At 56.0% G+C, this 14408-nt stretch overlaps 2 protein-coding genes across 7 annotated transcripts in view; one reads left to right on the forward strand and one right to left on the reverse strand.

The window, feature by feature from the left end:
* ZNF219 (zinc finger protein 219) lies at positions 1–8690 on the forward strand. 3 transcript variants are annotated; one of them, XM_082452374.1, is made up of 5 exons: positions 1–448; positions 5496–6648; positions 6718–6903; positions 7217–7348; positions 7612–8690. In XM_082452374.1, the coding sequence occupies exons 1-5, from the start codon at positions 227–229 to the stop codon at positions 8214–8216; spliced, it is 2298 nt and encodes a 765-aa protein (XP_082308500.1). In that variant the 5' UTR covers positions 1–226; the 3' UTR covers positions 8217–8690. The 3 variants fall into 3 exon arrangements, with proteins under 3 accessions (XP_082308500.1, XP_082308499.1, XP_082308501.1); XM_082452375.1 differs by adding an exon at positions 5106–5197 and having other exon boundaries at positions 416–448; positions 5496–6903; XM_082452373.1 differs by having other exon boundaries at positions 2–448; positions 5496–6903.
* Positions 8530–14408, reverse strand: part of ARHGEF40 (Rho guanine nucleotide exchange factor 40) — a 21582-nt gene continuing 15703 nt past the window's right edge. For 2 of the 4 annotated variants that reach the window (XM_082452343.1, XM_082452341.1), the window contains exons 17-24: positions 14023–14238; positions 13132–13302; positions 12145–12322; positions 11317–11421; positions 10942–11085; positions 10304–10434; positions 9842–9887; positions 8530–9721 (exon numbers count right to left, since the gene is read on the reverse strand). In XM_082452343.1, the coding sequence (XP_082308469.1) occupies positions 9846–9887; positions 10304–10434; positions 10942–11085; positions 11317–11421; positions 12145–12322; positions 13132–13302; positions 14023–14238 (987 nt within the window). In that variant the 3' untranslated portion in view covers positions 8530–9721; positions 9842–9845. The remainder of the gene's footprint in view (positions 9722–9841; positions 9888–10303; positions 10435–10941; positions 11086–11316; positions 11422–12144; positions 12323–13131; positions 13303–14022; positions 14239–14408) is intronic. The other 2 variants (XM_082452342.1, XM_082452344.1) reach the window with 2 other exon arrangements.

The raw sequence follows: 14408 nt of genomic DNA on the forward strand, positions 1-14408 counted from the left end.
GACCTTTCAAAATCTCTTCCAGTCTCCTGTTGGAATCATCCGTGCGCCCCACCCCCGCTCCCTCCCTCCTTCCGACAGCGCCCCCAGTCTCCAAACGGCCCGCACCCCGCCCCTGGCGGCCGCCTCTCGCGGCTCCCGGGGTCCCCAGCTCCCTGTCCCCGGAGCCAGAGCCCCGCTCCCGCTCTCGCTCCCGCGCGGCTCCCAGCCCCGCCGCGCCGCCCCCCGCATGCTAATGGCCGGGCCGCCTCCCGCCGCACACAATGCGGGCCAGGGCCGGGGGCGGGGGACCGGGGAGGGGGCGGGGGCCGGGCCGGGGGCGGGGGGGCCGGGGCCCGGCGCATCTCCCCCGGCCCCACGTAACGCTGACGCCCGCGCCGCCGGCCCGCCGCCCGCCGCCGCCGCCGCCGCCGCCGCCGCCGCCCGCTCCGCCGCCGCCCGCCCGGGGCTCGTGAGTAGCCGCTCCCCCCACTCCCGGCCCCCCCTCCGCCACCCGGCCCCCGCCCCCGGCCCCCGCCCCCCCTCCCGGAGCGGGGGGCCGTTACGCGCTCCCGGCTCGGAGCAGGTGCAGGGGGCGGGGGCGGGGGGAGGGGCGCCGGCTCGGCCCCAAGCAAACTTCGCCCAGAGCTCCTGGGGGGGCGGGGTGGGGGCGGCGGCCACGGAAGCCTGGAGAGCTAGGGGGGCCTCGAGGGAGGGGGGGCAGGTGGGGGAGCCGGGAAAGCGGACACCAAAGGGGAAAGGCCAGCGGGGGTGGGGGGGCGGGCGTCTTTGTAGGGGCCCGAATGCAGGGCGCGAGGGGCCTGGGGTGCGGGGCGGCAAAGCTGGGAGCCAGAGTGGATGAGTGCCCCCCGGCCCAGGTAGGGCTGATGGAGGAGGGGGAAGGGACCCAAACTCTCCGGGAGCGGGGGGTGGGGGAGGGGAGAGGATGGGGGGTGCTTCCCTCTCTGCGTCCCAAACAAAGTGTCACAAAGAGCTCGGCCGGCGGCAGCGGCGGAGGCGGCTGCAACTCAGCTTTTGTTCTCCCGGCCCGGGTAGCTGAGCCCTGGCCTCCCAGTCTCCCAGCCCTGTCCCCCATCATCCTTCTGGTTTATCTTCCCCGGGAGGGGTCTGGGGTGCTGCTGGAAGAACCTCTTGTGCAGGATGAAAGGTCTTGCCCTACTTGCCAATCTACTTCTGGGAGGGAGATTTTCCCAGAGACTCTCCTACCCACTCCCCACCCCCTAATCTGAGAACTGAGGTTCCTATGGGTGCCAAGACTCTGACCTTTCTAGGGTCAGCTCCAGCTAAAGGGGCTTAGGGCTGGCTACATGCCCCCTCCCCCAAATCCAGGTGTTCCAGAACTTTCAGAAGAGGGGTCAAGTTGGGACATGCCCCTGGGATAAGATTCTCCATGGTGGGGTGGCAGTAGGTGAGCAGGTGTACCTTCCTCTCACCTCATGCTGTACATTTGAAACCCATGGCTGAGGTCTGTAACCCCAACTCAGGGCAGTGAGGATGGAGGGAAGGAGGCTTTCCCAAGAACTCGATCTAAAAGGTGGGCAAGCTATGCTGTGGGGTCAGTTTGGGGGAGCCACCTGAGCAATGAGGTTCAGAGGGCCATGGAGAGGAGACCATAAAAGTGAACTACTGACATGTCTGTGTGATAAAGGTGGTCTTGACTCTAGACCACCTAAGGAGTTCCCTTTCCTTTTAACTCCATCTAGTGCAGCGTTAATCAATTGTTACGGGACTTGGAAGGTATAAGGATTTTCAGAGGGAAAAACATCAAGTACAATATTAGAAATGACCAGAGGCAGAGACCTAGTCACAAATATACTTCAAGTCCTGAACACTTGCCCCTTACACTTTGACCCTAAAAACTTTTGAATCACAAAGCTTGAGGGACAATCTTCATGGTCCTCCAGTCAGCAGATGCTTCTATGTACTTGTCCCAGTTGTTTCTAAGAGTCTTCTCACCAACCCTTCCATCCTTCCCTACTCAGTAAGGTATGATGGTCCACACCAGCTCTCCTAGCACATAAAAGGAATTGGCCTGTTGCTTTGGAAAGATTTTAGATCCCTATCCCTGGCCCTGCATCCCTATAGAACCCAAATAAGGGTAAGGTAACCCTTGATTCCCAGTGGGGGTGGAAAGTAGGTCAGTGCTACTGTCTGGCTAAGTCTCATGGCTGGTGTTTAGGGCCTGACTATAGAAAACTCTGACTATTGCCCACAGGCAGTACATGCATGATCTAGGTCCCAGGTCAGTTCATAAAATCTGGGACTCTGTCAGTGCTTTTTCCTATTGAGAAAAACTCATGGGATCAGGTTCTTGGGACCCCATTTGGTGAGGAGATGATTCAGGAGATCTTGACTGGGCCTAGGAGGGTCTCTCAGTGGTTTTGTTGATTTGAGGCCACCCTCTGGGGAAACTTTCCCTTCTTGGGAATTCAGCTTCAATTTGGGCCTTCTTGTATATCACTGGATTTCCATCCTGGAAACTGCTATGTGCAAAGCAGGTTTTTTGTTTTTGTTTTGTTTGGGGGAGGAAGCTTTTGCCCAATTCCTACTCTACTTGCCTTGGATATGAGGTCAGCCTCCCGTGAGGTATTTTGTTTACTATCCTATAGGCAGTTTTAGGGGCTCTAGAATCTTCTCAGAATCAGAGTATGTGCCCATAGGTTAGTCAGCTATGACCATGCAGTATTCCCAGCCTCCCCCCTCCTCCCCCACCATCTGCTTCCTCTGAATATACCAGATTGGCTGTACACCAGGATGTTCCGGGAATCCCCAGGAGAGCAACAGAATGTGATGGACCCACATACGATGCCTCAGTAACTCATTCCAGGATGTACAAACTGTAACTGTCAGAACACTCCTTATAGCTAATTAAACTTCTTCTAGTTACATCTATTTTCTATTATATCTGTCTATTTTCAGTGACATCCAAAAGGCCAAAATAATCCCTCTGGTACCACTATTTTTTTCCCCCTCTATGGTTTCCAGATAGGAATTTTTACAAATCCTCTGGCTTTTCTCAGTGCCTTATCTGTGGTGCTAAAATGGCAAATGTGGCCCCTCTAGTACTTCATTGCTCTATGGTACGGAGGTGGCCAAAGTGGCTCCTCTGGTAGCCCACTGCACTCTCCATGGTACTGAAGGAATGACCATTTGTTTCAGCATCTTTCTGGGGTCCAGAAGAGTCCTGTGACTCAGAACCACAAAACTTTTGAACTGGAAGGGACCATCAGTATAAATCAGTCCAACCCTCTTATTTTACAGATGAGTAAACCAGGAGGTTAAGTGATTTACTGAGGATTGCAGGGCTATTAATGGTCTGACTGGGCCCACAATAGTCTTGCACCCCTCAGTTGTACTCTAATTCACCTTTCATTATACTATTCAGCGAACTTGGCTAGGCTCTTGGTCTCAGGAAAGGGGCTTATTTCGAGGATCCAGAAAATGAGGGTGGATGCCTTAATTTGGAGCTACAGAAATACAGATATTAAAAGTGGTGCTGGAGGTTGTTTACTGATCCTTGGACAAAGACATTTTGTTAATTAATCTCCTCTTAATAAAATTCCCATAACACAGATTCCACATGTAACAGGTACCTGCCCCTTCATAGAGTCTTATCCTATCTACTAAATGTCAAAAATTAAAGAAGCCTTGGATCTCCAGAGCCTCTTCTCGTTGCAGGGCTGACTCCTGGCTCAGTTCTCTTCTATTAAAGATCCTTAAGCAAAGTAATGCTGAGTCCTTTTCTTTCTCAGTAACCGATTTCAGTTTCACAATGCCTATTGTAAGGAAGTTCTTTATATCTCAAATATTCTTTCTATCTCAGGCAAAAAAAAAAAAAAAGGTTAGGCCCACATTTGTCTAGCCTTGACCAGATACAATTCTATATGTAAGTAAGAAAGATAGACTGGATGACTTCTGGTCCATTCTCCTAGGCCTATCTCCATGAATCTTAATTCTGGGGTTGCTTCTAAGTCCTAATGCTAACCTCCTCTGCAGCTTAGAATCAGGAGGTTCCACCCCCGACCCCCCCCCCCCCTTCTCCAGCCACCAAGTCCTCTTCCTCTCACTGCTCTTCATCCTCAGAACTGGAGCTCTGCACATCCCAGGCCCAGAGAATTTTAGCCTGGAGAACTTTAACCCTTTCCAGCTCAGAGTATGTGCTGAGCCCCTATCTGTGCAGATGGCCCAGCCCCGCCCCCCGTCCCTCACTCCAGCCTCTTGAGCTCAGAGCCTGTGTAATCCTCCTCTTGTGTGAGGGAGCCTCTCCCCTGCAGAGAGGAGGAAAGCCTGCTTTGGAACAGCCCTGGACAAAGGGGCTGAGATGCCCCATCAAACTGCAGGCTCCAAGGTTTGAAACAAGGGGATGAATCCTATCCGGTATTTGCAGTTTTTAACCCCTTCCCAAAGCCAGCAGCGCCCCTTAACTTCCACTCCTCCCCCAACTCTCTCTTCATTCCCTCTCCCTCTGGCTCTCTCCCCCTTCATGCCCCTCCCCCTCTGTCTGTCTCCAGACTCTCTGCTGCTGGGAGGTGTTTCTCTCCCATGCATGAATGAGTCTCTGTAATGAATGGAAATGAATGGATCAGGAATCCAGGCGGAGGGAGGAAGAAAGAGGGGGAAAGACAGAAAGACAGGGTAAAGGCAGAAGGAAGAACTATGGAGCCTGGAAGAATGTTTGGCTGGCTGGTCAGTTAACGGTCTGAGAGCAACTGGTCCCACTTGGATAACTGGGGAGCATGGCAAGCCCACCCCAGTTGCTCTTCAAGCTGCACAGCCCAACCTAAATGAGAGAAGGGTATATTGTGATGGTCTCCTCCACCACGAGGGTTGAGAGGAAGTGGGCGGGGGGGCTTGGTGGTGGTAGTGGTTGTTCTGGACAAGGCATTTAATACGAATAATTTGGGGGAAGAAATCTGGGTTATCAGGGAGACTTGTGGGCAAATAAAGGAGTACAAGTTTTGAAGACAGCAGCCCCCTCCTGTCTCAGGATGTAAGGAAGGAGAAGGGATAGGTTTCAGGGTGCTAAGAGTCTGGGGTTCGGGGTGACTCTTCCCACTGCTGAAAACCAGGGCTCACCTCTTCCTCCAAATCTGTCTCTCTTGCTTTAGCTCTTCAGCACCTGTTGCCTTCACTAGCAGCTTTTCCTCCTCCTCTTCCCTGCACTCCTCAGAACCAAAGAATGTGAAGGGGGTCCATGGAGGTGAGTGAAGCTCTGGCCTGAACCTATGAGTACCTGCAACTATACTTCCTCCCCTCCCTACCTCTCTCTCTTTCTCTCTCTGTTTGGCCTCCCATTACCAGAAGTTGTTTTCGTGGCCCTAACAGCTCAATTCCCATTCATCCCCGAGCCTCCCCAAGGTGAGTGGGAGGGGCACCCAGTGTTCGTGGTTCAGGCCCTGACCCACCCTCCCTCGGGTTCCTCTGGCTCTCCATGCCCTTGCTTTCCCCACAGCTCTCCCTTCTCCACCTTTTTGCTCTACTCACATCTTTCTCCACAGGGCTCACGTCCCCGCGCCCCGGGCGGCCACCTAGCGCCGTCGCCACCGGCCTTCGACGGCGAACTGGATCTGCAGCGCTACTCCAACGGGCCAGGCGTAAGCGCCGGGTCTCCGGGGATGGGAGCAGTGGGCTGGTCTGAGAGTCGCACAGGCGAACGGCGCTTCCCCTGCCCTGTATGCGGGAAGCGCTTCCGCTTCAACTCTATCCTGGCTTTGCACCTACGGGCGCACCCAGGCGCCCAGGCCTTCCAGTGTCCGCACTGCGGCCACCGTGCTGCGCAGCGGGCGCTGCTGCGCTCGCACCTGCGCACGCACCAGCCTGAGCGCCCGCGAAGCCCCGCCGCGCGCCTGTTGCTGGAGTTGGAGGAGCGCGCGCTACTGCGGGAAGCGCAGCTGGGGAGACCCCGAAGCTCAGGGGGCCTGCAGGCCACCCCTGCCACTGAAGGCCTGGCGCGGTCCCAGGCTCCTTCGTCGTCCGCCTTCCGTTGCCCTTTCTGCAAAGGCAAGTTTCGCACCGCGGCGGAGCGCGAACGCCACCTGCACATTCTGCACAGGCCCTGGAAGTGCGGCCTGTGCAGTTTCGGCTCCAGCCAGGAGGAGGAGCTGCTGCACCACAGCCTGACGGCCCACGGAGCTCCTGAGCGCCCCCTGGCGGCCACCTCGGCTGCACCCCAGCCTCAGCCTCCACCCCAGCCTGAACCCAGATCCGTCCCTGAGCCCGAGCCGGAGCCTGAACGTGAGGCAACCCCCGTCTCCGCTCCTGCTGCTCCCGAGGAGACCCCCGCGCCGCCGGAGTTCCGCTGTCAAGTGTGTGGCCAGAGCTTTACGCAGTCCTGGTTTCTCAAGGGCCACATGCGCAAGCACAAGGCCTCCTTCGATCATGCATGTCCTGTTTGTGGCCGCTGCTTCAAGGAGCCCTGGTTCCTTAAGAACCACATGAAGGTGCACGCCAGCAAGCTGGGCCCGCTGCGTGCCCCGGGGCCTGGTTCTGGGCCTGCCCGGGCACCCCAGCCTCCTGACCTGGGCCTGCTGGCCTATGAGCCTCTGGGTCCCGCGCTCCTCTTGGCCCCGGCGCCCACCCCGGCTGAGCGCCGTGAGCCTCCGAGCCTCCTGGGATACCTGAGCCTGCGAGCCGGCGAGGCCCGGCCCAATGGTGAGGGCGCTGAGCCTGGGGCTGGCCGCAGCTTTGGAGGCTTCCGCCCACTGCCCTCTGCTCTCCCAGGCCGGGCTCGCCGGCACCGCGCGGAGGAGCCAGACGAGGAAGAGGAGGTGGTGGAGGCAGAGGAAGAAACCTGGGCCCGCAGCAGGGCGGTGGGCCCTCTGGCTTCACTGCCCCCGCGCTCAGGCGAGGGCCCAGGGCACTCTGCGACTGCTGCGGGGGCCCCGGTGAGGTCCACCGCCACGCAGGGTACGTAAGGGTCTCCTTTCTCTGAGGATTTCGGCATCCTGGGCGCACTCTGACGCCACCACTGCCCTCCTGTCCCCTCCTTTTTAAAAAGGACCTGTTTCTTATTTCCCAATTTTCCTCCTCTGGAGGCTTTACAACCTTTTGAGGGTACATTTCCACTCACCGCAAATCAGACCCCTCAGGTTCCCGCAAACATGCTGTTTCCTTCTGGGCTGGGAGGGGAAGCAATACTGTGGGTGGGTATGGGGACACACGGCCCTAATAGGGTTAGGGCATAGGGTCCCTCTGACTTCTTTTAACGTGTGTATTGCAGAAGAGAATGGGCTCCTAGTTGGAGGGACCCGGCCTGAAGGGGGCCGGGGGGCCACCGGCAAGGATTGCCCCTTTTGTGGAAAATCCTTCCGCTCAGCGCATCACCTCAAAGTGCACCTGCGAGTGCACACAGGTGAGGGGGGCAGCCTCCGGGGTGGGGAGGGGACTGGAGGGCAGGAAGGGGGGTGAGAGGTTCTATGGGAAACGCCAGGAGATGACATTCGGCTGCCTTCGGATTGTCCAGATGAGATCGTTAGGAAACGCCTCTTAATTAAATCGGAGGGGTGGGAGAGGCGCGGTTTTCTTCCTGGCCCGGAGGTCTGTACGTGGAGTGAATTGCGGGTTAGGGCTGGCAGTGATGGTGACTCGGGCCCTATCGCACCCCCCTCCCTCCAGGAGAGCGCCCCTACAAGTGTCCGCACTGCGACTACGCGGGCACCCAGTCCGGGTCGCTCAAGTATCACCTGCAGCGCCACCACCGGGAGCAGAAGAGCGGGGCAGGCCCCGGGCCTCCTCCAGAGCCGCCACCCCCTTCCCAGCGGGGTGCAACCCAGTCGTCGGGAGCCAAGCCGGCTGCGCAGCCTGCGACCTGGGTGGAGGGCACAGCGAGCTCTCGGCCTCCCTCGAGCGGCGCCGCGTCGGGGTCCCGTCGGAAGCCCGCCAGCCCCGGGAGGACCCTGCGCAACGGGCGAGGCGGTGAGGCCGAACCCCTCGACCTGTCCCTGCGGGCAGGGCCGGGAGGCGAGGCTGGGCCGGGGGGTGCCCTCCACCGATGCCTCTTCTGTCCCTTCGCCACTGGAGCCCCCGAGCTCATGGCCTTGCACCTGCAAGTGCACCACAGCCGTAGGGCTCGGGGCCGCAGGCCGCCCCAGGCCGATGCATCCCCGCCCTATGCCCGGGCACCGTCCGGAGAGACCCCTCCCAGTCCTCCGCAGGAAGGGGAGGAGGGCCCCGGGCTGTTGCGTTCAGGAGAGGCTGGGCTGGGGGGGCAAGAAAGGTAGGGAGCCCTCTTACGGGCTGTTAGCTTAGTGAGTTTACCCCGCAGGAGCGGGGCCGCGCTAGAGGTAGTTGGGTAGAGCAGCCAGCAGGGGGCAGCGTGGGACCCATATCCCAGCCCCGGGCGGACCAGAGGTGGAGGGGGCAGAGGGCGTTAGGAGGGTGGGTGGGCGATACCCACCCAGCCCAAGAGAGAGTCACAGTGCCTTAGAAGTGGCAGGGGTGAGGATCAAAGAACGGGGTCCCAGGGCTGGCAGAGAGGAGTGTTCCTGGTGAGGGGCAGCTTTGCCAGTCTTTGCTGGTCCATAGGCGTGAGAGTTTATTTTTGTACAATGGGTGGGGGTGGGGGCACTGTACCCTTCTAGCCCCTCCAGGGGCCCTGTAGACGTTGCTATTTTTGGTACGATTCCTGTCATCCCTGTCGCAGAGTTGTGTCCCCAATAAACAGGTGTCTTGAGGCACAGGGCACTGTGTCTGCCTGCCTATGTCCTGTCCTCCTTGGGCCACTGTGTCCAGAAAATAGTCATCTCTTCAGGCACTTTTTATCACCCAAAGAGCTTGGTAAGAAACTTGGGCTTTACCCTCAGGCTTTGGCTTAAGTAGCTCAGGGGTGGGGCCCAGGAACGAGCATTTAACAAGTAGCCTAGGGGGTTCTCATGTACTGTGATCTGAGGACCTCATTTTGAGAACTGCTGAATGGTGCTGGACCCCAGCTTGACTGTAACCAGCTCAGCCTCAAGAAGTGGGTGCAGCATGAGAGCAGGAACTTCAAAGGGTGCATTGAGCCTCTGGGGGCCACTCCTCTGGGAGGGCGCACATTCACCCAGGCACGGGCCCAGCTTTGGCCCAGTAAAGGGTACAGGGTACCTTGCAGCCTTGGTTTTATCTTCTGTGTTCTAGTTAATGGTTGGGTGAGCGGAAGTGCTCAAGTTAGTGGTATCACCCCAACCCTGAGGTCTGCTCTAGCTCTTCGGAGACAAAGTGTGAGTAAATATATTTAATATAACAATAGTATTAAAATAACAGTTATTACATATATAAAGTTTGCAGTTCCCTAGCCCACCCTTCTATAATGGTTTGCATAGCTCCGTTTCCTATGACACCCCAGAATGGAGTCACGAGGAACTGGCAGAGATGAGTCTTCTCAAGGAGAGTCAGGGGGCAGGACGAAGGGGCGAACACAGGCTCTCGGGGAAGGGCTGACACGGAGCGGTGTCTTGGGAGTATGCAGTGGCCCCGGATGGGGAAGGACTGGACGAGGGATAATTTCCCCACCTCCAGGGTATGAAGGCAAGCAAGTGTGGACACTCTGGTTCCTGCAGGAAGGCACCTGGCTGGGGAGAGCTAGAGACAGCAGTAGCAGGGAAACACACTGGTCCTTTGACCTTCTTTCTGTCCAAGAAGCAGAGGGAAGGAATTCAATGCTCTTCCAGTCCTCCACTATGTCCCCCCAGCATCCCAGCCCAAAGCGTGCTGAGAGGAGGGGCTGTAGCCAAGTTCTGGATCTTCTCTAGATGCCAGGAAAGAAGAGGGAAGATGGGTTGGGAGAGAGAAGAAGCTGACTCCCAAGCAGCTGGGGAAGGGAAGAGGGAAGGCTGTAGGATGTGGTAGAAAGCGGGTACCAACTCACCCAGTCACAGAGGTGTGGTGGGGTCACTCAGAGCTCGGGCATGACTCTGAGGGAAGAGAAACTGCGGTGAATTTAAAGGATAAGAAACGACCTCTTATATAGAGAGGTTATATAACCTTTCTCTCTCTCCCAAGCCTGTCAATTAGTTCACCCCTCTTTCCTCCCCAGCGTTCCTGAATTTTGCTGATATAATCCAAGTCCAGGCTGTTGGAATTCTCCCCTTTCTATCACTCCTGCCCTCCACTCCTTATTAAAGATTCACTTCTGACCTTGAGCCCTCTCAACCAGGCCTGGGGAAGAGGAGAAAGGCAGACTGGACAATACATCCATCCAACCTGTAGCCTTGCTGGGAGCACAGGCTCACTGGTCCCCCTGCCCCTCATGGGTTGAATGATCAGAAGAGCCCACCCAGAAAGTGTGCGAAGAGACTACCCCGTTCTCAGCCCTATTGCAAGGACCTACCTGTCGGGATAGCCCTAAGATCCCTCCACTGGCCAAGATGGGAGTGCTGCTCCCAGGGTGTGGGCGTTGCAGGCTGGGGCTGTTTCTTGGTCCTGGGGACACATCTCCAGAAGAGGCAAGTGTTTCTGGGGCTGGAGGGGAAGCTAGGGTGAGAGCAGGGTATAGAACCCCTCTAGATTACCTTAAGTAACCAAGCTGCTCCATCAGGGAAGAAAAAGCTCCAGAGCAACAGGAAGCTGTAAGTCACCATAGCAATCCAGTTGCAAGAGAACCCCCCTACCAAGAGGCAGGAAACTGTCAGCAGCATCATTAGAGCAACCAGAGAGGAAGCGACAGGAAACTATAAGGATTGCCGTGGTGAACCAGGAGGGTACAACAGGAAGCTGAAGCAGTTTCCATAGAAACCCAAGGAGAGCTAGAGAGAGAGAGGTACAGAGGAAGTGCTTCTTAGCAACAGGCTGCTGTAAGCATTACCCTAGCAACCAGATGGAAGGCTCTTTTAGCAATGGGGAAGCTGTACATAGTTGTCATGGCAGCTGGGCCCCTTGGCTAGAGAAAGGAATTGCTCCGCAGCAAGCAGCCTGAACTTCACCATGATGACCCAGCTGTTGGGAGCCACCCCTTGAGAGGTGCCTCACCCAGGGAAATTTGCTTGACGTCCAGATCCCAGGCCTCCTCCTCGACGCGGGCAGGCAGGGAACAGGCTCCCGGGGAAAGACCGGGAAGGGAGGGGCCGGCATGCTCAAAAGATGACACGGCCACCGAGGCCCGGGTGCGGGCGGCTGCAGAGAGTGGGGGGTGGAGGGGTGGGGTGCTGGCGTGGGAAAGCCCTCCTGGCTCCCTGAAATGGCCCTCAGCTCATAGAGGGCCTCCCAGTCAGTCCCACAGTTTCTGGGAAGACATATCCACTCATGACCTTTCCTCATTTTCCACCATGCCTCCTCACTGCGCTTTCGCTCTCAAGGTCTTGACTGCTGGAGGCCACCCCCGCCCCCCAGCGCTCTGGCCCTCACCTCTTCCAGTGAGCAGGGCACTCAGCGTCCGCTCCCCAAGGGCCTTGATGTCCAGGAAGGGTTTATTCCCAATGCCCATGGAGACCATCTGCTGCACTCGGAGCTCTAGGGAACAGAGACCCTGTTACCAACCTCTTTGCTCCTTCCCAACTCTCATTCCTCCCTCTCATTCCTCTGGTATCTCTTGTCACTCTTCCTGTTGACTGTTATGACATGGATGGTGACTGTGGTCCTCGACTTTCCCCTCAGACACCTCTTGTCTCCTATATGCTGCATCCTGCCCACTTGTCATTCCGGCTTCCCAGCTTCTCTTCTAATACCTTCTTCCCTTTATCTTGGGCATTAAGGGCAAAACTCACGTTTTTACATACCTTTACAGTTTATCAAGTGCTTCCATATATATCACCTTATTTAATCCTTCCTATCATACCGAGATGTAGATGTTACTTTCCATTTTTCAGATGAGTGGAATGAGGTTCAGAGAATCAAAAACAAAAACTAGCAAAAGACCCCCCAAAACAAAACAAACAAACTAGTCCTGGTAACACAGCAATTAAGTTCTGGAAGGCAGGTCCGGTGAGCAAGCTCTCACTCTCTTTTGCCCAGCCATTTGCACTTGCCTCCCTGAAATTTGCTAGTTTCCTCTTTCCTTTTGGCGCACCTTAGATTAAGTTCTATGTCAGCAATCTCTCTCATGTCAGATCTTCAGTCTTCTCATACGTCATTCTCCATCCTACATCCTCTTTCCCCTGGGCACTCTCCACACTCTCCAGCTAACCTGCCATAACCTTGATCCCAAGCACACCCTCTCCCGGCTCTGCCTGGTACCCTTGTTGTGGGCCGCCTGTCTCCACAGCAGCTGGGCAATAGAACTTGTCCACTTGAGTTTGATCTCTGGTGAGGCTGCTTGCAGAGTGTACGCCTCTCGTGCACGCCGCCGCCGAAACCACAGCTCAAAGCAGAGCCCACTGTCCCCGATGTTTTCTGTTAGCCCCATGTCAGCAGTCTGAGAAAAAGCGGAGGAGAGTGGGTGAAGACGGAGTGCATTCTGGCTAGATGGTACCACGTGGAAAAGCACTACACTTAGCCTGGCATCTGGTAGATGCTTAGTAAATGTTTGCTCAACACCTACCATGCGCCAAGTGCTCTGCATTTAGTCTTCATAACAAGCACGATTTACAGAAGGGGGGGTGCCCAGACACACAAAGCAACTTGTCCAAGGGCTTATCATAGCTTATTGGAGAAAGAGTTCAAACTCATGGCTATGTTATTCCAAACTGAGGCTTTTTTCTCTATACTGGACTCTGCTGGAACTAGTGTAGGGGGACAAAGTCAGAAACTATTAAGAGTCATGCCATAACGCCTGATCTGGGACTAGGCCGCTATTGATGTTTATCTGAATATCAAGGCTGTTTCCCTAAAGCAAGGCCTCCCTCCTCTTGGGTTCTTCAGTTCCGTCAAGTTAAGCTATATTTATAGTGTCCTTTCTCTTCCTCCCCCAGGGACCATCCCTAACTCAGAAAGCATGTGTGTTCTTAATGGGAAAGGTCCTCCCCGCTTCTGGTTTGGAATGCCTCATGAATCTCCTGCATGAATAAGGAGAACCCCATGGAGTAGACCAATGACAGGGACTTCTGTCACCTCGACACCCTAACCTGATGTTTGATTACAGGCCACAGCCTCTTCTAGATGATACAGATTCTGAACCTGGGTTGGGATTGAATTTCCAGAACATCCTGCGTTCCCAAGAAGAGCATGACTTCCTGTCCCATCCCCATGGTTTCCCACCCCCACCCCACCCCCCAGGCATTGTACCTTAAAGGCCTGCTTATAAACAAAGGTCTCTGACCCCCCCTCAGGGCCCTTGAGCTTGCTGAACAGGAGGAGATGCTCAAAGAGAAAGACGTGGCGAAGGCACTTTTTCCGGCCACAGATGACTGTGAAAGGGTCCCGGTGCAGGAGTTGTCCCTGCTCCTTCAGATCTATCTGGGGAAAGCAAAAGGAAAGGTCATTGGCCCTGGAGCCCTTTGTATATATTATACAGGGAGTAAAAATGGGATTTATAGGGCCAGGGGCCGAATGCACTGGTTCTCAGGCAGAGTCAGGAAATCAGGGAAGCCCTTGGCCTAGAATCCATCCACTGGTCACCATGCACAGCACACCTGGCCCAGCAGCACAGCCCTGCCTCTGAAGATAGAAGGTACATCACACAGTAGGGTTTATAGCCTCCAGTGGGTAAGCCTTTGCATGTTGGGGACCAAAGCACCATTTTGCCCCAGGAAGAGAATCAAATCAGCAAAGAACTGAAGGGAAAAGAGGTCTATCCTAGAGGAGGTAGGTTTCCAACCTGTTCTGGAACCTCAGGACTGGAAAGAGACTAAGGAGAGGAGAATAAGGTATATGTTGAATGTTGAGATACAGGATGAAGTGCAGGGTAGATAGAGATAAGAATTAGGAAAGGAATAGGAAAGCACAGGCACATATAGGGTCACAGGATGTCGGGCAGGACATAGCTTCTTTATTTATAGACGAGGAAATTGAGCCCCAGTGAAGTTCAGTGACTAGACCAAAGCTATCCAGCTGGTTAGAAATTACAGCCTGGAGCCCTCTGACCTTGAGTCTAGTTTTCTGGTCACCAGCCCACACTGCTTCTGAGGCTACAAGGCTAGGCAGCCCGAGCTGGAGCGTCTGGAGCCATGGCCTCACCTCGCAGCCACGCACCGCCTCCACAGCCAGCAGGTCTTTGCCGCGGGTCTCTTGTTCCTGGAGCAGTTGCATGGCAGCCCCGAGGGCCTGGCGCTCAGAACTTGGTTCAGGCCCAGCTTCCCTTAGGAGCTCCTCCAGGAGCCGCCCATACCTGGCCAGCTGCTCCAGGGGCTGCTGCAGGGCCCGGGGCAGATGAGGGCCCCCCTCCATTGTGCCCTAGTTTGGGGCGGAAACAGATAGGAATGAGGGGAGGGGCTGGAGCTGTTCGTGTCTGAGCCCTTCGGGGAAGATGCGTGGTACTCCGGGTTTTTAGGGGTAGGTCAAGCCCAGATACACCCAAAGGTAAGGCGAAAAACCTTCCCCTGGAAAGAAAGGAGGCAGGAGGG

The sequence above is a fragment of the Balaenoptera physalus genome (assembly GCF_965194825.1).
Source record: "Balaenoptera physalus genome assembly, chromosome: 2".
NCBI classification, from domain to species: domain Eukaryota; kingdom Metazoa; phylum Chordata; class Mammalia; order Artiodactyla; family Balaenopteridae; genus Balaenoptera; species Balaenoptera physalus.